The sequence below is a fragment of the Bubalus bubalis genome, chromosome 16 (assembly GCF_019923935.1).
Source record: "Bubalus bubalis isolate 160015118507 breed Murrah chromosome 16, NDDB_SH_1, whole genome shotgun sequence".
Lineage (NCBI taxonomy): Eukaryota > Metazoa > Chordata > Mammalia > Artiodactyla > Bovidae > Bubalus > Bubalus bubalis.
Genome location: NC_059172.1, coordinates 37,658,677 through 37,684,511, shown reverse-complemented (window position 1 = coordinate 37,684,511; position 25,835 = coordinate 37,658,677). Strand labels below are relative to the sequence as shown.

Here is a 25,835-nt window from a genome sequence, read left to right as displayed (position 1 = left end):
AATCTAAGCTAAATATATACTCTGTTTTTCTGCCTTGAGCATTGTTTTATCTTAATTGCCCACCAGATAACTCTATTAGCTTTAAATTATTTTACCAGTATAAAAGGACCATCTCTGGCTTCCCATATGTAGCTTTTCATGATGCCATTCACATCCAACTGAGAAAAAAGAAAATATGAGTCAAAAAATGATAGATGCCCCCACTTAAAAAGCTTATTTACATCCCCATCAGCCCTTGATTGTGGAAATAGAGATGGTTTCAATGTGAGAACCAGAAAGTAAAGACAAGAATCAGCCCAATCATCCCAGAATGTGATATTGTCGGATTTCTAAAAAGGTAAAAAATCTCCAACCTCTGTGGAAGCACGAGGCTTCTAGTATATGGAAATGAGACATATTTATGGGAAAAACAAGCCTATAATTCTGGTGACCTAAGAGATGATTTGAATAATTCATGATTCTATCATTTATTAAACAAAATTGAAGTGATATACAAATTTTGTGCTGAGCATTAAGCCAGGCTTTTGAGAATCAAAGATGAATACATAATCCTAATATAATTCTAATATTCCTCAAGCTATTCATATGGTTTTCATTGAGGGTACAAGCAAACAAATATATCCATATAGGTGCTTTACAGGTGTCTCTCTTCTCATTTTGTATACAATTAATAATCTCTTCCACTCCATTAAATTCAGCATACTCACGTGCAATTGATTTCCAACTCTTCTATTTCTACTCACCTTTGTCTCTTAAATATATATTAATATATTTAGCAGTAAATAAGCCACAGGAAAGAGTAACTTAGAATATCTAATATGCAACTTGTTATTCACCAACCAGTTGTCTCCTTTCTTGTAACCCATTTCCATAATGTTACCAATATACACAAAGGTCCGTCTAGTCAAGGCTATGGTTTTTCCAGTGGTCATATATGGATGTGAGAGTTGGACTATAAAGAAAGCTGAGCACAAAAGAATTAATGCTTTTAAACTGTGGTGTTGGAGAAGATTCTTGAGAGTCCCTTGGACTGCAAAGAGATCCAATCAGTCCATCTTAAAGGAAATCAGTCCTGGGTGTTCATTGGAAGGACTAATGTTGAAGCTGAAACTCCAATACAATGGCCGCCTGATGCCAAGAGCTGACTCATTTGAAAAGACCCTGATGTTGGGAAAGATTGAAGGTGGAAGGAGAGGGGGATGACAGAGGATGAGATGGTTGGATGGTATCACCGACTCAATGGACATGAGTTTGGGTAGACTGCCAGAGTTGGTGATGGACAGGGAGGCCTGGTATACTGCAGTTCATGGGGTTGCAAAGAGTCAGACCCGACTGAACTGAACCAAACCAGTATACACTCACTTTCTAAAACCTGGGACATTTACTTGCAGTTTCGTCTCTATTAAATCTGTTTAGTCCCTTGGATTGCAAGGAGATCTAACCAGTCCATTCTGAAGGAGATCAGCCCTGGGATTTCTTTGGAAGGAATGATGCTAAAGCTGAAACTCCAGTACTTTGGCCACCTCATGCGAAGAGTTGACTCATTGGAAAAGACTCTGATGCTGGGAGGGATTGGGGGCAGGAGGAGAAGGGGACAACAGAGGATGAGATGGCTGGATGGCATCACTGACTCGATGGACGTGAGTGTGAGTGAACTACAGGAGTTTGTGATGGACAGGGAGGCCTGGTGTGCTGCGATTCATGGGGTCACAAAGAGTCGGACACGACTGAGCGACTTAACTGAACTGAACTGAGTCCAGATGCTTAACATTTTTTAGACATGTAATCTTCTTAATCACTACATTTAATGTTTTATTTATTTTAATCGGTATGTACCACTATATTTAGTCTCCTTTACTGCAGATTTACTTTCCCCATGTCACCAAAATCTATGACAACATCTGAATTAAAAAAAAAAAAAACACCTCTCTACAATAGGGCTCTTTTGTGTACATGACAAAAATCAAATTAGACTAGAATAAGTAGAGAAAGAATGCAGGATTGGAGCAGGGGAAGCAGTCACCATTTTAATCAAAGTTTAATTTTGATACTCAAACACTATCTTCAGAATCTGATCTGTGTCTTTCTCCAATTCTACTATTTGACCTATATTGATTCTTTTTCTCAGTTTATACAGGAAACACAAACATCCTGATATAAACTCCAGATGAAGAGAGCTTCTCTTCCCAGATGTTGCAAAATGTTCAGATTCCTGCAGGCATTTGCCTGCACAGAATCAGATACCCATATTAAAAGCATTACTACATTATTGCAGAAAGGAAATGAAGGGATGCTGAAGAAAGTTTCTATTTTTTCGAAACTAAGTTAATATTAGTCTGAGGTAGATCTAGATAATATAGGAAACACATTTTAATCACTAGACCAACCAGTAGGGAAAAAAAAACTGAAAAAATACCACCTTGAACACAGGGAAACAAAATGTTATACTAGTTTATATTCGTTTAATACAAAATAAGCTAGTTAGGGAGAAAAAGAATGAAAATTACAATAGCCACATAGGAAGCAAACAGCAAAACAGTAAATTTAAACACAATCACATCAACAATTGCATTAAATGTCATGTATTAATGCCTCAGTTGAAATCAGAGATTTGTTGAAATGGATAAAAAGCAAAATTCATTTCTTGCTATTTACAAGAGACATAGTCAAGGCACAAAAAGGGTAAAGTTAAAAAAGATAGAAAAATATATACCATGCTTGCATGAAATGCAAGCAGAAATTTAAAAAATAGGTCAAAGATTTATGTTAATATTAGAGAAAATACTTCAAGATTAATATTAGGGAAGATGAGAGGGAAATTTTATAATTATAAAATGTTCACTACATCAAAAATATACAATAGTTATAAATACAGATGCACAGAACAGCAGAGCTGCAAAATACTTGAAGCAAAAATAAAAGGAGAAATACACAATTCAGTAATAATAGTTGCATATTTCAATAACTGACTGTCAATAAGATAACAGCTTATCAAATATATTGAAGACATGTATAATACTATCAACCAAATTGACCTAATCGACATATAAAGTTAATTTTATTCAATAAATGAGAAACATACAATATTTTCAAATTCATAATAAGTTTTTCTCTGGATATACAGTACTTTAGGCCACAAACAAGTGTCAATAAATTTATAAGCTTGAAATAATAAAAATATATGTTCTCTAATGGGCTTCCTCAGTGGCTCAGTGGTAAAGAATTCATCTGCAATGCAGGAGATGCAGCAGACTCGGGTTCAATCTCTGGGTCAGGAAGATCCCCTGGAGAAGGAAATGACCACCTACTCCAGTGTTCTTGCCTGGGAAATCCCACGGACAGAAGAGCCTGGTGGACTATAATCTTTAGGGTTGCAAAGAGTCCCGAATGAGCAAGCACCCATGCACAAGTTGTTCTCTAATTATGTCAGAATTAAAATTGAAATCCACAACAGATGTTAAACTCAGAAATCACCAAGTATTCTCTCATTAACAACACATTTTAAAATGTCCAAGTTTTAACAAACAAACAAAATTTGAAGAAAAAGAAAAGTGTGAAGGAAATTTGAGTGTATGTTGAGCTGAATGAAAATTAAAACTAAACAATCAAAGTGTGTGAAATGTTAAATATACTTATGTCATTAAACCCTATATCAGAAGAGTTGGTCCCAAATCAGTGATAAGTTTCCAGTTCAATAAACAGAAAGGAAGAGTAAATTAAACCAGCACACCCACCGACCCACACCCCAATGCACCCTAACACACCCCAACACACACACAAAGAAAAAAATAAATGTAACAGCAGAAATAAATGAATAAGAAAGTTTAAAAATAAACAAAAAAAGAAAGCTTAAAAACAAAATAACTAAAACAATGTTTTTTTTTAAGATCAATAAATTAACAAAGCATAGCTAAAGAGAAAAAAAAGTGAAAAAGCAAATCACCAAATTCAGGAATAAAAGATATTGTGATTATTATAGAAATTAAAGGGATAATAGAGGATTGTTGTAACCAACTGTATGCTTACAAATTAGGCAACTTAGAATAGACAACTTTCTACAAGACATACAATAACTGACTCAAAGACTGTAAAAAAAAAAAAAATCTAAATGATCCTAACACAAGCAAGATATTTTAAACCCTTTCAATAAAAAATATCCAGAGTGAGATACTTCAATAGTTAATTCCATTGAATATTTAGAGAATAAATAGCAATCCTTCAAAAGCTTTCTTCGGAAATAGAGAAAGAGGGAGAAAATCTCAACACATTGAGTGGAGAAAAAAAGCCTCTTGGAATCTGAGGTGTGTTTGTTTGTCTATGACTAAGCTGCATCATGAAGAAGCATCCAATAAATACTTAACACTAGATCACAGATAACAAAGGCCTTTAGAAAACCGCCAAACGTATTTACAGGGAAATTGGTACATTTCCCTCATTATTCTTGCATTCAATTCATGCATTCACTTATTCTTAAAACCTCTGAAATAGATGCAAAGAAGGGGTACTGGAGGCCCAAAACAACCTGACTGACAATACCACAAAGAGTATAGCAACACAGAAAAGATGGAAACATAGTTTTCGGTTTTTTTTCATACCTTGGATCCTCAGACTTCTTTCCAAGTCTTACCTGCAGCATCTCCATTGCTGATCCCTGCAAATGATGCTCCAGATCTGAGCTGAGATCTCACCAATTGACTCTACTGGACCATCCCATTCTCAGAATTTGCCATGTTCTGTAGACCAACTTCCTCTTCATTTCTCAACTTTTGCAGTCCCTTCAGCTCCTCACTGTCCAGGATCACTCTGTTTTTTAAACTCTGCCTGGACATTTTGTCTCATGTTATACTTGATTCTTCAGAAATTAGAGAGAAAGAGGAGGAGAGCAATTCATGGTGAAACTGACTTTGTCCACTTTTTCTATTTGACTTCAAAAATATGGCCCCAAAATCTGCCCCAAGTTGTTGAGGACAACTCAGAGCCAAACGGGACCCCTGGGTGTGTGCAGGCTTCACACATCTGTCCAGGATGCTCATGCCTCTCTGTATTGCTCCTGATCCCCTTCCACCACCCTCTGCCAAAAAGTTGAACCCCAAGGATAAAGCCATGAGCCATTGCCAGATGTCTTCTGAGAGTTGAAGGTTAAAACACACGACAAGAATGGAATATGAAATTTGCTTGTCATCCTCACCAGAGAGTCAGTCCCTCTATAAGAATATCTCCCTCCAAATATCTGTGGCCATTTGTGACATGTTCACTTTTCAGCTACCATTCTTATCAGGAAAGGATGAAGAAAAGGCCTAGTCAAATAACTTAACTGTCAGGGAACAAAGAAGAAGGCAGCTCCTTGTGATCAACCCAAGGTCCTGCCAAGATATCTATCTAATTTCCTCAGTAAGTGTCTCCTCCTGCCTTCCAAGTAGATATCTCTTTTCTGAAGTAAGATCCCATCTTCGCAGCTTCCTGCTTCTCCCTCTTCAACCTCTTCAGATATGATTGGAGCATTTTCTGTGAGAAAAGAATCAGATCAGAGTCAAGAAAGGGTCTTCTAAGCAAGACTGTAGAGGATAAATGGTGGAGGAATCAAGCTGATTTCCAAAAAATAAATAGATAAATAAACTTTACATAAACTGAGAACAGCAATTAGAATCTGATTTTGAAAAAATACTGAGGTGGAGAAGGTATTCTTTATAACTCAAGAGATAGAAATCACCATCTTCTCTCACCAGAAAGAAGACTGGTTCTTTTTGTTCTAGAAGAAACCTGATTCTAGAGTGGGGAAAAAGTATACCTCAATCTTCCCAGTGTCCTAGTTACCCTCCTGTTCAATGGGGTAAAGAGAACTTCTCCTGGGCACAGTTCTCCACCTATTAACACAAGATGCATGAATGTCTACTTCTGACTAAGAGTCTGTATGTAGGACTATTACTTTGTAAGTGAGTGAGTGCACAGAAATGTTTTTCAGATATTAGAATGAAAGAAAAAGAAGAGAGAAATTCATGGTGAAGCATATCCCCTTCAGGGATCATAGCCTTGTCATAGTGAAAGGGGTGCATAACTCAATGAATCTATGAGCCATGAAGTACAGGGCCACCCTAGATGGATGGGTCATAGTGAAGAGTTCTGACAAAAATGGTCCACTAGAAGAGGGAATGGCAAACCACTCCATGAGAATTCCATAAACAGTCAAACTCTGAGAGACGATGGAGGACAGATGAGCTTGGCATGCTTGTGGTCCTTGGCGTTGCAAAGAGTGGGACACGGCTTTGTGACTGAACAACAACAACATAGGAAAGAAAGAGTCACAGGTCTTAGGTTCATGGTGACCAGGTAGTTAAAGTCCAATGCCAAGTAGAGATTTCCCCTTAAGTATCATTTTCTGGCCTTTCTTTCCTCCATTCTGGTCTCTTTCCTGGTACTGTTGGGCAACCTCCTCCATGAGGAATGTGTGATAACCATGGTACTCCTGGGACCACTCACAAAGCCAGCAAATGAGCTTCCCATCTTCCTCACAAAAGAGTAGGAGTTTTCTCCATGGTGGAGAGATTTCTGTCTTGCTCCTCCAGGCTCCCCTTGACCTCCCTGAACTTCTGCACTATGCTGGCCTCATGCCTATTAGGCCACAGGTTCCCAGGCTCATAATTGAATCTGCACACAGGTGAGTTACTCTCTCCCTCTTGGCCAATATTTGACTCCTTGTCATTTGTAGTTGTGGGGATTTTCTCCCCGGGACTTGGAAACGATGGACCTGAAAGAATGACACTCGGAGAGTCTCTTGCAAGGACTGACAAATTTATTTCTGCAGTCGAGCCTTTTTATAGAAGCAGGAACAAAGAGCTTAGAGTATATGGCCAGCAGAACGTGTACAGGCTTAAGACATAATCAGTAAAAGATATTTCAAGGACAGCACATTCTAAATGACCCAGGTGTTTGTCCCATGATCCATTTTCTCAAGCAACATCTTTAATGTTTATTATTAAATCTTGGCACCGAGCATAGCTAAAGGCAGGAGATGTTTTTCAGCCAGCAGCACGCAAAGTGGGAGCACTTCTGGCCCTCCGCCATTTTCTCAAGGACCTTCTCCTACATGGCTATTTTGCACTGCGCTTCCTAACATATCCTCCTTTTGTTTTTAGTTTGAGCACGGCAGCTGCTAATTGGGCTCTGTTGTGAGAGGCACGGAGTCTTGAGTAGAGACATCTGTATCTTATAATCGATGACAGAAAAGGTAGGGTGATTAATACATATATAAAAATGTTGCTTCCTGAAAACCAAGTTCTAGGGTCTAGGGACGATAGGGTTTTAGTTAAAGTATCATAAAATTGAGTGCTGTACAATTCTTTAGGTACTTCAACTTGAAAATTAGCAATTTGTTGTTTCAACAGATTGATGTCGAAACTTGAGTTGTCTGTGAGATCCTGTAAATGTGCTTTAACTTTATCCCAAGGAAACTCAGTCCTATTATAAGGCATGTTAGTCAGACAAAAAGACGTAAAATTCCAGTGACAACATATATGTGTGTGGAAAGTCAGTTGCTGCACTTGATCTCCTAAGTGGATAACCACAGTTTGTAACTCATTAATTCATGTTTGTAATTGCTGATCTATTTGGGCTTGTCAAGTCCAAAGATCATGAGAGTCTTTGTGCCATGCAGTGGTAAAATCATGAATTTGTATAGAATTGTGTAATGCCATACGAGACAGGGTTCCTATTGTAACAAAGGATATTAGACTAAGAATGCCAGCAATAATCCACCCTATTATGCACTTCGACCTTTTCCGACCATTTCTGAGCAGAACTGAAAGGACTACAGAGTTGGTCCATGGCTCTGTTAAATTGACAGGAAGCCACAGTTTAGACCTCTGCTTGACTATAGTGACGTTGGCATTGTGGTAAGAAAAAGTATGGTTTAAACATGTATATAAAGCACAAGCTGTACAGTTAACAATTTTAGCATAAAGATCTATATCAAAGTTACCTACAATAAGCATGTACAGGAGGTGCACACAGGATTGGATATCAGATCAGATCAGATCAGTCGCTCAGTCTGATTGTCTGATTGTTTACGACCCCATGAATCACAGCACGCCAGGCCTCCCTGTCCATCACCAACTCCCGGAGTTCACTGAGACTCACGTCCATCGAGTCAGTGATGCCATCCAGCCATCTCATCCTCTGTCGTCCCCTTCTCCTCCTGCCCCCAATCACTCCCAGCATCAGAGAATTTTCCAATGAGTCAACTCTTTGCATGAGGTGGCCAAAGTACTGGAGTTTCAGCTTTAGCATCATTCCTTCCAAAGAAATCCCAGGGCTGATCTCCTTCAGAATGGACTGGTTGGATCTCCTTGCAGTCCAAGGGACTCTCAAGAATCTTCTCCAACACCACAGTTCAAAAGCATCAATTCTTCGGTGCTCAGCCTTCTTCACAGTCCAACTCACACATCCATACATGACCACAGGAAAAACCATAGCCTTGACTACACGGACCTTTGTTGGCAAAGTAATGTCTCTGCTTTTGAACACGCTATCTAAGTTGGTCATAACTTTCCTTCCAGGAGTAAGCGTCTTTTAATTTCATGGCTGCATTCACCATCTGTAGTGATTTTGGAGCCCAGAAAAATAAAGTCTGACACTGTTTCCACTGTTTCCCCATCTATTTCCCATGAAGTGGTGGGACCGGATGCCATGATCTTCATTTTCTGAATGTTGAGCTTTGAGCCAACTTTTTCACTCTCCACTTTCACTTTCATCAAGAGGCTTTTGAGTTCCTCTTCACTTTCTGCCATAAGGCTGGTGTCATCTTCATATCTGAGGTTATTGATATTTCTCCCGGAAATCTTGATTCCGGCTTGTGTTTCTTCCAGTCCAGCGTTTCTCATGATGTACTCTGCATATAAGTTAAATAAACAGGGCAACAATGTACAGCCTTGACATACTTCTTTTCCTATTTGGAACCCGGCTGTTGTTCCATGTCCAGTTCTAACTGTTGCTTCCTGACCTGCATACAAATTTCTCAAGAGGCAGAACAGGTGGTCTGGTACTCCCATCTCTTTCAGAATTTTCCACAGTTGATTGTGATCCACACAGTCAAAGGCTTTGGCATAGTCAATAAAGCAGAAATTGATGCTTTTCTGGAACTCTCTTGCTTTTTCCATGATCCAGTGGATGTTGGCAATTTGATCTCTGGTTCCTCTGCCTTTCCTAAAGCCAGCTTGAACATCAGGAAGTTCACGGTTCACATATTGCTGAAGCCTGGCTTGGAGAATTTTGAGCATTATTTTACTAGCCTGTGAGATGAGTGCAATTGGGCGGTAGTTTGAGCATTCTTTGGCATTGCCTTTCTTTGGGATTGGAATGAAAACTGACCTTTTCCAGTCCTGTGGCCACTGCTGAGTTTTCCAAATTTGCTGGCATATTGAGTGCAGCACTTTCACAGCATCATCTTTCAGGATTTGGAATAGCTCAACTGGAATTCCATCACCTCCACTAGCTTTGTTTGTAGTGATGCTTTCTAAGGCCCACTTGACTTCACATTCCAGGATGTCTGACTCTAGGTCAGTGATCACACCATCGTAATTATCTGGGTCGTGAAGATCTTTTTTGTACAGTTATTCTGTGTATTCTTGCCATCTCTTCTTAATATCTTCTGCCTCTGTTAGGTCCATACCATTTCTGTCCTTCATCGAGCTCATCTTTGCAGGAAATGTTCCTTTGGTATCTCTGATTTTCTGGAAGAGATCCCTAGTCTTTCCCATTCTGTTGTTTTCCTCTATTTCTTTGCATTGATTGCTGAAGAAGGCTTTCTTATATCTTCTTGCTATTCTTTGGAACTCTGCATTCAGATGTTTATATCTTTCCTTTTCTCCTTTGCTTTTTGCTTCTCTTCTTTTCACAGCTATTTGTAAGGCCTCCCCAGACAGCCATTTTGCTTTTTTTGCTTTTCTTTTCCATGGGGATGGTCTTGATCCCTGTCTCCTGTACAATGTCAAGAACCTCAATCCATAGTTCATCAGGCACTCTGTCTATCAGATCTAGGCCCTTAAATCTATTTCTCACTTCCACTGTATAATCATAAGGGATTTGATTTAGGTCATACCTGAATGGTCTAGTGGTTTTCCCTACTTTCTTCAATTTAAGTCTGAATTTGGCAATAAGGAGTTCATGGTCTGAGCCACAGTCAGCTCCTGGTCTTGTTTTTGCTGACTGTATAGAGCTTCTCCATCTTTGGCTGCAAAGAATATAATCAATCTGATTTCGGTGTTGACCATCTGGTGATGTCCATGTATAGAGTCTTCTCTTGTGTTGTTGGAAGAGGGTGTTTGTTATGACCGGTGCATTTTCTTGGCAAAACTCTATTAGTCTTTGCCCTGCTTCATTCTGTATTCCAAGGCCAAATTTGCCTGTTACTCCAGGTGTTTCTTGACTTCCTACTTTTGCATTCCAGTCCCCTATAATGAAAAGGACATATTTTTGGGTGTTAGTTCTAGAAGGTCTTGTAGGTCTTCATAGAACCGTTCAACTTCAGCTTCTTCAGCATTACTGGATGGGGCATAGACTTGGATTGCTGTGATATTGAATGGTTTGCCAAGGAAACGAACAGAGATGATTCTGTCGTTTTTGAGATTGCATCCAAGTACTGCATTTTGGACTCTTTTGTTGACCATGATGGCCACTCCATTTCTTCTGAGGGATTCCTGCCCGCAGTAGTAGATATAATGGTCATCTGAGTTAAATTCACCCATTCCAGTCCATTTCAGTTCGCTGATTCCTAGAATGTTGACATTCACTCTTGCCATCTCTTGTTTGACCACTTCCAATTTGCCTTGATTCATGGACCTGACATTCCAGGCTGTACTATTATACATAAAGGTATAGTTTTGGGGTTTAAAGCCTTTGCAGTCCCATGTAAATTGGCAAAACATTCCAGTGCAGCAGGAATCTTCCAAATATGCCACTGTTCAGGTCCTATAAGAAGGACTATAATTCTGGGCTGAGGTGGAGACAACCCTCCATAATACCAGTTTAACAATACATCCTTATCAGTCCAAAAAGCCAATATTGGTCTTATGGAATCCCCACGTGTTGACTCTATGATACCAGGAACAGCTATGATTTTTTTCTTGCTCCTCAGAGCAATTCACAAATAACCCATAGGGCCCCCAATCCATGAATCTGAATATGGATTGATTTTGTTGTTTGACAGAAACTTTCCTGAACTGTCTCCGACAGTCAGAACAATATAGTGGTTGATTTGATCATTCTTTCTCCAAGATACAGCATCACATATTAGTTCTGCAGGCTGGAAAAGTGAATCAGTATAGTTAGCTATTTGTCCAGGATAATGTCTTTCAGAACCATTTAAAAGGAAGGATGCAAACATTCCTATAATGTAGGCGGAAACATTGTGTACAGAGTAAGCCCACCATTGTGGGAATATAGTCATGCACAAAGAGTGAGCTCTGAAGCATATAGGTAGTGTCTTGAATCCAATTGAAACATTTATCTTTTTTCTTTCATCTTCTTCATGAATTGGCCTCTGCATTGACCATGGGGCAGGGAAGTGCAGACTATCATTGGTGAATACCATAGGGGCCTTGTCAACCCAATCCACTATGGATAACAAAGGTGGATTAGGTATATATGCCCAATAAACATATTCTGCACTTACCCCAGAGGAACAGTAAAGAACAGCTAACATTGCCAGAAACAGCTTATCTGGAGTCATAGGAGTTCCAGTGTTCTTCAGTGTTTGCTCAGCCTGACGAGTCATGTTTTTCACTTGAGCCCATGTCGGGTAAGGATTCAGATGATGGCATTTCCTCATTGGTTCCTCCAAGGTCATTGATGAGACCCTTTGCGTCAGCTTTGTTACTTGCTGAGGGAGTCCGGTCTTGGGGTCCTTCTCGGTAATGGACATGGTGAAGGGGAACCCAGATTTCCTCTCCATCTGCAATGACAAAACCATAACCCTTGCCTAGGAGTCATAAGATTCCTGGCAGCCACTGATAAAACTGCTTATATCATATTGTTGTATTGATTTCTAATTTGCTATTTTTGTCTTCTGCAAAATGTCTATCTGCACCAGTGTCAGAATTATTTTTTGTTAAGTTTAAAAAATTTAGGGAATAAAGAGTTAAAGATAATAATAATTGAGGGTTCATAGAATAAGAAGTGTATCTCTTCTTCCAAGTTTCCCTTTTCTGTTTTAATAAATGAGTTTTTAGGGTGTGGTGGGCCCTTTCAATAATGGCTTGACCCTGAGGATTATAGGGTATTCCTGTAATGTGTGTTATGTTCCATTCTGATAAAAATGAACAAAATGAATGTGAGGTGAATGCAGGTCCATTGTCTGTTTTCAAGACTGAAGGAATCCCCATAACGGGGAAGGTGAGTAAGAGTGCAGAAATGGCGTGTTTGCTGGATTCTGAAGAGATAGGTACTGCCTAGATAAAGCCTGAAAATGTATCAACTGAGATAAAAAGCAAAGAAAACTTTCCTAAGGAGCAGTGAGTGAAGTCAGATTGCCAAAGGGAATTAGGCTGTTGCCCCCAGGGATTAACTCCTGAAATCGTAGTCCGTAAATGCAGAGGAGAACAGACATCACAGGTTTTAATAATCTGTTAGCATTGGTATGAAGATTAGCATGTTCGTCACTGGCAGACGTAAAAATGGGAGCTATGAGACTGTCAACAGCATCATTTTCTGCAACCAGAGGGCCAGGTAAACCTGAATGAGCACGTATATGTGCAATAAAGAAAGGTTCCGTACATGAGAGAATTAAAGCTTGAGTCTGTGAAAAGATATATAATTCTTCATCTAGGTTGTATAAAAAGGTGGTAACAAAATCGGGAAAAAAGGAAGCAAGGTATTTGGAATCAGTATATACGTTGAAGTATAATGGTTGAAGCGACAAAAGAGCATATAAAGCATAAAATTCAACTCTTTGTACTGAAGAATAGGTAGTGGGTAATTTCTCTTTGATATCAGGGCCGACAATCCCTGTTATGCCTTTCTTGTTGCCATCAATGAAATACGTGGGTGCATTGGAAATAGGCTGGGATGCAATGATATTAGTTATAATGAATTTAGTACATTGTAGAAAGTCCCATAATTTTCCTTTCGGCAAATGAAATGAGATAACATTTTGAAAATCATTTAATGCCATTTGCATGGTCAGGTTATATTGTAAGCCAATTTGCAATTCCTTTTTTGTCAAGGGGACGTGTATTGCATATGGATCAAATCCAGTGCAAGTTTGTATATGGCTTCTTCCTGACATAATTAATTGCCCTATTTTCTCAATATATGATATAATTTTTTTAGACTGTTTAGTGTGTAAATATACCCATTCTGTTGGGCTATGCTGAGCTATAATTGCTGTGGGCAAATGTTCAGCGGGGAATATATATAAAGAAACCGGTTGATCATGATCTAGCTGAGTTGAAAAAGATTGTTGAATGTGTTCCTCCATTAAAGCTAGCTCTTCTCTGGCCTCTTTTGTTAGGTGCCTAGGGCTATTAAGGTTAAGGGATCCCTCTAAAATTTTAAATAGATTTTGTAAGGCATAGGTGGGGATTTCAACAGATGACCATAGCCAATTAATATCTCCTAGCAATTTTTGAAAATCATTCAGTGTGTATTGAGACTGCACAGAAATTTGAGATTTTTGAGGTTTGATTTTAGATTCTTCCATAACATGTCCTAAATAATTAAAGGGTGCTTTCAATTGAATTTTATCTGGCACAACAAGCAGGCCATGATTTTGAAGAGTAGTAGTAACTTCATTATATAACTGTTGCAGAGTTCAGATTCCATAGAGAGAAGTATATCATCCATGTAATGAATTATAAATGCAGTAGGAAACTTATCTCTAATAGGTTGTAATAAAACAGATATGAGATACTGGCAAATGGTAGGAGAGTTCATCATTCCCTGAGGTAGCATCTTCCATTGAAATCTTTTAACAGGAGCCATGTGATTTATAGAAGGAACTGAAAAGGCAAAACATTTTCTATCTTTAGGGTGCAGAGGTATAGTAAAAAAGCAGTCTTGTAAGTCAATAATAACTATAGACCATCCTTTTGGTACCATAGAAGGGGAGGGCAATCCGGGTTGTAAGGGCCCCATAGGTAATATGGTATTATTAATATTTCTTAAATCTATCAACATTTGCCATTTTCCTGATTTCTTTTTTATTACAAAAACAGGGGAGTTCTATGGGGAAAATGAAGGTTCTATATGAGCTTTTTGTAATTGTTCATTTACTAATTGCATAAGAGCTGTCAATTTTTCTTTAGTTAGGGGCCATTGAGGTGTCCATATTGGTGTATCAGATTCCCAATCGAGAGGCAGTGGTGTTAACTCAATGGCCCCCATTAAACAGGTTCATTCAAAGAAATTGTGGCTTTTGTTTGTTCAAGAAAATCCTGTCCCCATAAATTGATAGGGATATTAGTAATATATGGTTTAATATAAGTTACAATTTGATCGGGGCCATACACTTGTAAATAGGATGCACTGACAAAAGTTTGTGTGCCATCAGTTTTATTTACTCCTAGTAGTCTAGAAGGAGCCATAACCTTATCCCAATCAAGGGGCCATTCTGCAGGTCTAATGATTGAAATGTTAGCTCCACTATCTAGCATGCCTGTGAAATTTTTTTTTCCATATGCGTAAAGTGAGCATGGGTTTCTGATGTTCCTTTAATAAGGTGGATAGTGCAGCAGTAAGGTTGGTACTGCTAAAGCCTCCCTGCCGAACTTTATCAGATGCGTTCATTGGTTTGACATATGACAAAAGTAATAATTGTGCAAAATGTTCCCCTTTTTGTAAGTATATATTTCCCATTTTCACAACATTTTCCATAATATGTATTTCCCCTTCATAATCTTCATCCACAACACCGGTCAATACCACTAAACCTCTCATTGTGTAGCTACTACGTCCCAAAATCAGTCCCACTGTCCCGGATGGAATCGGGCCGTAATATCCAGTGGGAATTTTGTGGGGGTTGTATAATTCTATTAGTTCCATGTCATAAGGACTAGGTATATCAATGCAAGCACTCTTAGATGTAGCTGCTTGTAGCGTCATAACGCTGGGTCCTCCTTTTGTAATGGGGCTAGAGGATGGCCCCTTTATTAGTTTCCCTGTTGTTCTTGTTGTGCACCGGGGGTCAAGGTGTTTCCATCCTTATCAAATTTAGAATGACATTCATTCAGCCAATGGAACCCCTTTTTACATCTTGGACCTATTCCTGGAGGTCTTTTCTTATTAAAAGTAGTAGTATTTTTTCTGGCCTGTGTTGGCATGCGGCATTGTTTTTTCATACGGCCAGGCTTCCCACAGTTAAAACATTTGGCATTAGCAGCTTTCTGTACATTAAAGGTTTCTAATGCCACCGATTTTGCTCTATGGCACATAGATCCGATATCCTTACATGCTTTCAAATATTCCATAAGAGAGCCAGTTTCTCGAATTGGTCTGAGCATGGATTGACATTCCTCATTAGCATTTTCAAAAGCAAATTGTTTTAAAATAATATTTTGTAAAGTCACATCCTTAATAGATTTTTCAATTGTATCCTTTAATTTTCCTATAAATTGAGAATATTCCTCCTCATGTCCTTGAATAATCTTAACAAATGAACCATCAGAGTTAGCGCTATCAACCTTTGCCCAAGCCCTGCAGGCAGTTTCTTTAATGAAATGCCACATCTTAGGGGAAATATTAGCTAATTGCGCCATTACATCGGCCATGGTCCCTGTTTCAGTAAGTATATCATAAGTTAAATTGGAGGGGTTACCACGAGATTGCTGGTCAATCATCAGTTTTCGGGCCTCATCACTAACCCATATTTGCCACTGCAATAATTGTTGAGGATTTAAAATCATCTTTGCTACTTGAAAAAAATCATATGGCATCCAATGGTCAGGCCATCCTCTGAGAAATCCTACACAGTAAGGAGAAGTAGGTCCATACAGAGTACATGCTTTCTTAAAGTTAGACAACATGCCAAAATCTAGATTAGCCCAAGTATTTTGGCCTTGGGCAGGTTGATTAAACTGTATTGGGAAAGCGAAAGCGCAAGCAGGCATCTCCCGAGGAGGAGTGAAATGATTAGTATGAGCAAAGTTAGCAACTGCTGTTACAGGCGGAGCAAAAGGAAAAACCTCAGATTTGGGCTGTCCATTGAATGAAATGACCTCCGTTCTAAGTGGCTTCAGTTTTGACACATCCTGTATATATATGTCTCTAAGTTGTTTTTCTAAGGATTGTGTCTGATTGAGCATGACATTCTTATATTTCAAAGCACCTTGCATATCTTGTTCCTTAAGCTCATATTCATGTAAAGACTGAATAGTCTTTACTTCCAAATCAACGTTATGCCCTTCAATTTGTTCTATGATAGCCCCTATGAGTGACCATGTAACCCTTACCAATATGCTTGCAAAACATTACTTTTAACCCTTTTCTATATGTCTAGATTGAGTGTCCCCTCTGCTGGGAACCATGAATTGTTCCAGTAAAATATGATAGCAGTCATTCAACTGATCTCTTGAAATATTAACACTGTTTTGTTTCAAAAAAATGATGCATTATAGAAATGAAAGGAATTTTACTGTTATGTTGTCCCATCCTGCTTACCTCTTTCTGCAGGGGCTCGTTGCTTTGTTCAGCCTTCCTTTCAAGTCCCTGTCCGTGGTGCCACTTGTGGGGATTTTCTCCCCGGGACTTGGAAACAACGAATCTGAAAGAATGCCACTCGGACAGTCTCTTGCAAGGACTGACAAATTTATTTCTGCAGTCGAGCCTTTTTATAGAAGCAGGAACAAAGAGCTTAGAGTATATGGCCAGCAGAGCGTGTACAGGCTTAAGACATAATCAGTAAAAGATATTTCAAGGACAGCACGTTCTAAATGACCCAGGTGTTTATCCCATGACCCATTTTCTCAAGCAACATCTTTAATGTTTATTATTAAATCTTGGCACTGAGCATAGCTAAAGGCAGGAGATGTTTTTCAACCAGAAGCACGCAAAGCCAGGTTACTTCTGATCCTCTGCCATTTTCCCAAGGACCTTCTCCTACACGGCTATTTTGTGCTGCACTTCCTAACAGTGGTAATGCAGGTTTGGTAGAAGCTTTGGCCACAGTCAGGGCTCAAGCATTCTATCAGAAGCTCCAGGCAAATGGGGCAGGTCACTTCCTCCTGTAAGTTCACCAGGATTACTGAAGCCATGACAGCTGTTTGCCTGCTCCTACCTCTCCTGGCTTCTGCTCATGGATCCAGCATGATTGGGAAAGTTAAAAGGGGGAGAGTAAGGAAGGTAGACATACATGATACTAACAGGATATAAATCAAGTGCAGTCCAAAACCAAGTTACTGAAGGACATGAAAGCAAATGAAAAAAAAAAGGGAAAGAGTTTGATGACCTGGTGAAAAGAACATTTCATGATAATTTTAAGCACTTTACTCACTCATATCACATGACAAGTTCCATCTTTATGTGTGTAATGATTTTCATTATTTAATTTTACTAAACAAAAGGATGATCTGAGGTGTTTTCTACCAAGATACTTGTATGACTCACCATCTATCCTGCTTTTTCATTCCTATGCCCCCAAATTATCCTCAGTGTGTATAGGTTGAAACCACTTATGCTTTTGGGCATACATACCTGGTCTTCTCACATGGAATGGTAGCCCTGATTTTGATACGACTCTCATACTTCAATAAGCCCTTTCCTTACATATTCTCTCATCACAAAGACCTGCTGTAACTAAGTTGTTTACAGTGTAACTACTGCCATCATTTGCTTTTCCTTTGCAATTATTTCTATCATCATGATATAATATATGACAATATATCATATATATGATACAATACATGGAGGGAGCAAACCTTCTATCAGATGTGTAACTAGAAATAGTGACTTACAAACATCTGAAATACAAAGAATAGAGATGAACTTCATGTATTTGAGATCATCCTTCAGAGGCCTGTCTCCTCTTCCACTCAGTTAATCAAATGCAGATAACTTCATGGACCCAGTGATACCCAGAGCAATGCAGAAGTAGGGGTAAAGAAGTGAGGACCTCAGAGCAACTGAGAGTTTCTGGGAAGTCTTGAGTATGCAAATTCAGATTTCACCTTGGCCTGGAAATAAGCCAAGGACATTGGTAGAAGCCTGAAGATGTGACATGCCTGAGAATTGTGGGGAGAGATATGGTGTGTATACTCATAAGATCACACATGTCAGATACATTAAAAATATATATAGAAATAGATGAAAGCAATATTAGTCTTGAGAAAAATTCTCAAAACATTAGGCAACATCATTCAACTAAGTATCATTGACAAATTATATGCTAGCAATGAGAATAATATCAATAAACACAAAGATGAATCTAAACAGAGGGTTTAAGGAAGAAACATTAAGATGGCAGTGTAGGGGGATAACAGGCTTATCTTTCCTCACAAATGTAAAAATTTACAATTACTTATAGGATTCTCAGGGCTCCCCTGGTGGCCCAATGGTAAAGAATCTGCCTGCAATGCAGGAGACATGGGTTCAGTCCCTGTGTTGGGAAGATTCCCTGCAGAAGGGAATGTCTACCTACTCCAGTATCCTTGCCTGGAGAATTTCATGGACAGAGGAGTTTGGAAGGCTACAATTCATAGGGTCACAAAGAGTCAGACATGACTGAGCAACTAACACTACTTGCAGATTACCACACTAAATATATAAAAAAACTGTAAAGTCTCCACCAGGAAAACTACTAGAACTAATAAATGAATTCAGAAAAGTTTCAGGATACAAGACTAATATCCTGAAATTGGTTACTTTTCTATACACTAATAATGACCTATCAGAAAGAGAAATTTTTTAAAAATCCCATTTGTAGTCACATAAAAATAATAAAATACCTAGGAATAAACTTAAGCAAGGAGGTGATGACCTTTCCTCTGAAAACTCTAAGACATTGATGAAGGAGATGATTCAATAATAGCAGTTGCAGATTTCAATAATTCCCTTTCAGTTTTGAGAGAACAGCTTGTATGGAAAGCATCAAGTATATAGAAAACATGGAAAGTTCTATATAAAGTAAGAGTCAGAAGCTTATAAGTATTTTTAAATTACCAATGTACTTTTATCTGTATATCTTCTCTGGAGAAATATTTAGATCTTCTGCCCCCCCCCCTTTTTTTTAATTGAGTTGTTTGTTTTTTGAACATAGAGCTGCTTGAGTTGTTTGTGTATTTTGGATATTAACCCCTTATCGGTCACTTTGTCAAAAATTTTCTCCCATTCTGAGGGTTGTCTCTTTGTTTTATGTTTCATTTCCTTGCAGACACTTTTTAAGTTTAACTAAGTCCCATTTGTTTATTTTTGTTTTCATTTTTATTATTTTAGAAGGTGGTCTAAAAAATATATTGCTGTGAATTACGTGAAAGTCTTTTGCCTATGTTTTCCTCTAAGAATTTTACATTGTCTGGCCTTATAATTAGGGTTTTGATCCATTTTTAGTTTATTTATTTATTATGTTAGAGAATGTTCTAATATCATTCTTTTACATGTAGCTGCCCAGGTTTCCCAGACCACTTATTGAAGACACTGTCTTTTCTCCATTGTATCCTTGCCTCCTTTGTCATAGATCGATTGACCATAGGTGCATGCATGAATTTATTTCCAGATTTTCTATCATGTTCCATTGATCTATATTTCTGTTTTTGTGCCAGAAGCATACAAAATACTTAACTAATCACTAATTATCAGAGAAATGCAAATCAATAGTACAATCAGGTAGCACCTTACACCTGAGAGAATGGTCATTGGCGGATTCATTTTGATATTTGGCAAAACTAATACAGTTATGTAAAGTTTAAAAATAAAATAAAATTTAAAAAAATAAAAAAATAAAAATCTACAAACGATAAATGCTGGAGCAGGTGTGGAGAAAAGGAAACACTCCTAGACTGTTGGTGGGAATGCAAATCGGTACAGCCACTATGGAGAATAGCATAGGGCTTCCTTTAAAAAACTAAAAGTAGAACACTTATATGATCGAATAATTCCACTCCTGGGGATATACCCAGAGACAAACATAATTCCAAAAGATTCCATAATTCCAGTTTTCATTGTAGAACTATCCACAATAGCCAGGACATGCAAGTGATGTAAATGTCCATTAACAGAGGAATGGATAAAGAATATGTGGTAAGATTCGGTTACATATATAAATACATTTCAGGTAGTGGTACTGGCTAGTGGTGGAAGAATGAGAATTAGGAGAAATTATAAAATAGATGCTAGTTGTGCAGTGATGACAAATGAATACTCAATAGTCCTCCAATTCTTGCAAGTGTTTGTAGGTCAGCTGCTAGTACACAGAATAGGCATTAGCTAAGGGATTGAAATGTTATGCTTTGTTATTTTGATGTATAAAGTATTGGGACTTCCCAGGTGGGCACTAATGGTAAATAACCCTTCTGCCAATGCAGGAGAGACATAAGAGACAGGAATTCAATTCCTGGGTTGGGACTGAACCTGGGTTGGGAAGATCCCCTGGAGGAGGGCATGGCAACCGACTCCAGTATTCTTGCCTGGAGAATCCCACAGACGGAGGAGCCTGTAGTGCTATAGTCCACAGGATCACACAGAGAAAAACATGACTGAAGCAACTTAGCACACATGCACTAAGTACTGAGATAATTGCTAAAATCAGAACTGGAAAGACTAAGGCCTGTGCATCCACTGAATTATTGGGAATGGACCATAAGATTGCATAGGTGAATAAGAAGTATCACATAATTTGATGTGAAGGGGAGTTTTGATAGAGTTATCTGAAGTATACTTTGAATTTCCTAAAAGATGAACTGAGAATGGTATTAACATTAATGATGCTAGAATTAGGAATAAGACACCCAAGATGTCTTTGATTGTATAGTATGGATGAGGTGGAATTTTGTCTATATCAGATGAGATTCCTCCTGGGACATTAAGGCATAAAGGGAAAGGTAAACAATTAAGAGACAGCAGTTTTGTCAACTGAGAATCACCCCCAGACTCATTCAACTAGACTAGTATCCATGAAGAGAATTGCTGGAAAGAGATTTGTAATGACTGCCGTACATCAGGATATTTGACCTCAAGATGTGGCATAACCTATGAAAGCTGTGGCTATTACTGTGAAAAGTAGATTAATTCTGACATTTCAATGTTTCCAGGAAGAGGACTGCTAGAATTTGTCAGGAAGTCCTGGCTAGAAGTAGGAGTACTCCTAGAGGTGAGAACTCAGCCAGTGTACCCGAGTTAGAAAGTTAAAATACATGTGTGCTGTCGCTTCAGTCATGTCTGACTCTTTGCAACCCTATGGATTGTAGCCTGCCAGGCTCCTCTGTCCATGCGGATTCACCAGGAAAGAATAATGGAGTGGGTTGCCATGCCCCCCTCCAGGAGATCTTCCTGACCCAGGGATCAAACCCCCATCTCTTATATCTCCTGCATTGGCAGAAGGGTTCTTTACCACTGGCACCACCTGGTGGAAGCTAAGGAAGTGAAGCACAGTGGGGCAGTGCTCTTTACTAACACTGTCATTGCTACTGCTGCTGCTAAGTCGCTTCAGTCTGTCCGACTCTGTGCGACCCCATAGACGGCAGCCCATCAGGCATCCCCGTCCCTGGGATTCTCCAGGCAAGAACACTGGAGTGGGTTGCCATTTCCTTCTCCAATGCATGAAAGTGAAAAGTGAAAGTGAAGTCACTCAGTCGTGTCCGACTCTTAGTGACCCCATGGACTGCAGCCCACCAGGCTCCTCCGTCCATGGGATTTTCCAGGCAAGAGTACTGGAGTGGAGTGCCATTGCCTTCTCCAAACACTGTCATTAGTCATCTCCAACACTGCCCCACATTGCGCCCCCAACTATAAGTTTCATGAAGTCAGATAAGGACTTTATTTTACTGAATAGTGCCTAAGGTGTATAAAAGAGTGAAAAATACAGTTCTACAGATGTAAATGTGACTACAATTTAATTGAACTGAACATCTTGATGATAACGCATCTATCTACTCTTCTTCATGTAAACACAATTGCTGTATCACATAATGAAATTCAGCAATTTTTATGGTATTATGAACAAAATGTGGTTCTTTTGAGAAGGACTGGCCAATAATTATTCCTATCTCCTCTTTTCTTTCTAAAATTTACAAGATTGGTATTTAATCTGTCTCCACTACCACATTTTAACCACAGTAACTCTTACTTTGGCCTAAGATTTTCTCAAAGGAGAAAAGGGAGGGCCAAAGGGAGAAATATTTCACTGGATTCCTCTCTAGGCATGACATTTAATGACTGGAGGTTAAATATAGAGCCTTAGTTCAGTTCAGTTCAGTTCAGTCACTCAGTCGTGTCCAACTCTTTGTGACCCCATGGACTGCAGCACGCCAGGCTTCCCTGTCCATCACCAACTCCCAAAGCTTGCTCAAACTCATGTCCATCATGTCGGTGATGCCATTCAACCATTTCATCCTCTGTTGTCTCCTTCTCCCACCTTCAATCTTTCCCGGAACTAGGGTCTTTTCCAATGAGTCACATCAGGTGGCCAAAGTATCAGAGTTTCAGCTTCAGCATCAGTCCTTCCAGTGGATATTCAGGACTGATTTCCTTTAGGGTAGACTGGTTGGATCTCCTTGTAGTCCAAGGGACTCTCAAGAGTCTTCTCCAACACCACAATTCAAAAGCATCAGTTCTTTGGTGCTCAGCTTTCTTTATAGTCCAACTCTCACATCCATACATGACTACTGGAAAAACCATAACTTTGACTAGACAGATCTTTGTTGGTAAAGTAATGTCTCTGCTTTTTAATAAGCTATCTAGGTTGATCATAGCTTTTCTTCCAAGGAGTAAGTGTCTTCATGTCATGGCTGCAGTCACCATCTGCAGTGATTTTGGAGCCGCCCCCCACCACCAAAAAATAAATAAATAAATAAATAAAGTCTCTCACTGTTTTCATCATTTCCCCATCTATTTGCCATGAAGTGATGGGACTGGATGCCATGATCTTAGTTTGTTGAACGTTGAGTTTTAAGCCAATATTTTCACTCTCTTCTTTGCCTTTCATCAAGAGGCTCTTAAGTTCTTTTTTGCTTTCTGCCATAAGGGTGGTGTCATTTGTGTATCTGAGGTTGTTGATATTTCTCCGGGCAATGTTGATTCCAGCTTGTGCAGAACCTTCTGGAGGCTTATAAATCTAATGCTTTATAAAACAAACAAACAAATTATCAACCAAGGAAATTGGGTCAGTTCAGAGAGTCAAAGAAAGAGTATAAGGATGGATATTGGATCTGTAGAAGAACTGGGAAGAGAATTGGACAGAGAAAATACATTTCTAGTTTCATTTTATGTTGAATACCCTTAAATTGTATCTAAAATTCCCTCAACCATGTTTTGAATAAGATGTTGAGATTCTGGATTCTGTTTATATCTCTGAAGAATTTGATTGATTTTTATTCAGATAGTTAACTCATGGAACTCAAATTCTCAATTCACCCCTGCATTTTGAAGCACCTAATATCTTTGTTCAGTTTTGTTAGCCTTACATAAGCTGCTTGATACCTGTCTGAAATATGTACAGTTCAGATATTCACTGAGTTTATATGCACAAATTTGTATTCTTCTTCTTGATCTCTCTTTTACATATATTTTCCTACCACTTTCTAGATAATCTGGCAGCTCCCAAACATTCCTTTTGTGTTTCAAACTAGTAAGTCTGTATGTTGTTTACTGAGTTTTAACTGACCCATCTCCTATCAATAGAGATCTCTGTAAAGCTAAAAGTCATAAAACAAAGACACTCCCTCAATAATGTTCTCTTTTTCTAAGTAAGTGTAACGTTTCTCTAAGTACACTGTACTTACTTTCCTCTTTTGTCACAATGGCACCCTACTCCAGTACTCTTGACTGGAAAATCCCATGGATGGAGGAGCCTGGTCGGCTGCAGTCTATGGGGTCGCTAAGAGTCAGACACGACTGAGGGACTTCACTTTCACTTTTCCCTTTTATTCATTGGAGAAGGAAATGGCAACCCACTCCAGTGTTCTTTCCTGGAGAATCCCAGGGACGGCAGAGCCTGGTGGGCTGCTGTCTATGGGGTCGCACAGAGTTGGACACAACTGAAGCAACTTAACAGCAACAGCAGCAGCAGTGCTTTCATAGTTTTAAAAAAACACATTTGTTCAAGGTTTTTGTTTTGTTTTGTGCTTTCTTTTGAATCCAGAATTACTTCTCAGGGCATTTTCCGAGAAGAAACAGTGTAAATGGAAGCAACTTAGAGGCTTCATGTACATGTTAGGGGAGAGCTTCACAAGAAGAGACACTGTTAAAAACAGGATGTCCCCATTTGAAGGACTTTTGAAGGGTTACCTAACTCAGATAGTTCACTCTATAACATATTTCACATCTTGAACTAGAAGCTTGGCAATTCCAGGATACAAATGTTGAGGAACTTAGCGTGTAAAAAGTGCGTGTAAATGAAGCAGCTCTGCCACATGCAGGTGGTTCAACTTAGCTTAAATTACAAATCCAATGAACATAATATTGTATTTAACTCCCAACCCTGCTTCCTGATTCATACATGACTAGACATCCAAACCATAATTTTTCAAGTTTCTCAAACTATTATTTTACAGAGTAGTACCAAAAGCCCACTTCTCAACACTCTATTCCAACTGTCTATGAGCAAAGAGATCAAAGATCCTTCAACGGATCTGTTTGGTTTTAACACTGTAGATAATGGGGTTCATCACAGGAGGTGCTAGTACATAGACACTGGCCATACTGACATGTACAACTCGGGGAGCATGCTTGGCAAAGCGGTGAGTCATGGACACACCAACCATGGGTATATGTAAAGGACAAAAACAGCCACAATGTGGGACAGACAGTTATTGAGGGCCTAGGGCCTTTCAACCGGGGAGGCAATTCTGAGGACGTGTCCCAGGATGAGTGCATAGGACAGCACGGTGAGCAAGGGGTCCAGTATGATAATAAGCAGAGCTAGAACAAATCCATACCCATTATTTGTAGTGGTGTCAGCACACACCAGGTGAATAATGTCTTGATGGAGGCAGTAGGAGTGCGAGAGATGAGGGGAGCCATAAAAGGGGAGCCTTTTCAACAGGAACAACGTAGGAAGAACATCCAGAAGATAGTGGCAAATGATGGCTAGACCTATTCTGCAGATTGCCTTCTTGGTGAGGATGGAAAAATAATGGAGGGGGTGGCAAATGGCCACGTGGTGGCCAAAAGACATGGCCGACAACACAGAAGATTCCATAAAGGAGAATCCATGGAGGAAAAAGAACTGAATAAAGCAAGCCTCAAAGCTGAAATCTGAGGCATTGAACCAGAGGATCCTCATCAGTGTAGGCAAAGCAGTGAGGCTAAGTCCCAGGTCTGTTAGGGCCAACATGGGAAGAAACAAGTACATGGGCTCATGCAGAGAGGGCTCTGCCCTGATGACAGCCAGTAAGGTGGTGTTGCCTGCAGTAGAGATAGTGTAGAGACAGCAGAATGGGATGGAAATCCAGGTATAGAAGATGCCCATGCCCATGAGGATGAAGTAGAAGGGGACTTGGGTGGAGTTAGTAACCAAAAGGCAATGGCACCCCATTCCAGTACTCTTGCCTGGAAAATCCCATGGACGGAGGAGTCTGGTGGGCTGCAGTCCATGGGGTCGCACAGAGTCAGGCATGACTGAGCGACTTCACTTTCACTTTTCACTTTCATGCATTGGAGAAGGAAATGACAACCCACTCCAGTGTTCTTGCCTGGAGAAT

The 25,835-nt window shown here is 39.3% G+C and overlaps 2 protein-coding genes and 1 pseudogene across 2 annotated transcripts; all 3 read right to left on the bottom strand.

Moving 5' to 3' along the window:
* Nucleotides 1-6,696: 6,696 nt before the first annotated feature.
* Nucleotides 6,697-8,021, bottom strand: LOC123329622 (annotated as a pseudogene).
* A 2,790-nt stretch (nucleotides 8,022-10,811) lies between these two features.
* Nucleotides 10,812-11,937, bottom strand: LOC112579371 (endogenous retrovirus group K member 19 Env polyprotein-like). The gene has a single exon (XM_025265731.2). The coding sequence runs from the start codon at nucleotides 11,912-11,914 to the stop codon at nucleotides 11,135-11,137; it is 780 nt and encodes a 259-aa protein (XP_025121516.2). The 5' UTR covers nucleotides 11,915-11,937; the 3' UTR covers nucleotides 10,812-11,134.
* Nucleotides 11,938-24,885: 12,948 nt separating this feature from the next.
* Nucleotides 24,886-25,631, bottom strand: LOC102398350 (olfactory receptor 51Q1-like). The gene has a single exon (XM_044928997.1). It carries the CDS (start codon nucleotides 25,607-25,609, stop codon nucleotides 24,953-24,955), a length of 657 nt encoding a protein of 218 aa, XP_044784932.1. The 5' UTR covers nucleotides 25,610-25,631; the 3' UTR covers nucleotides 24,886-24,952.
* Between the last annotated feature and the right edge of the window lie 204 nt (nucleotides 25,632-25,835).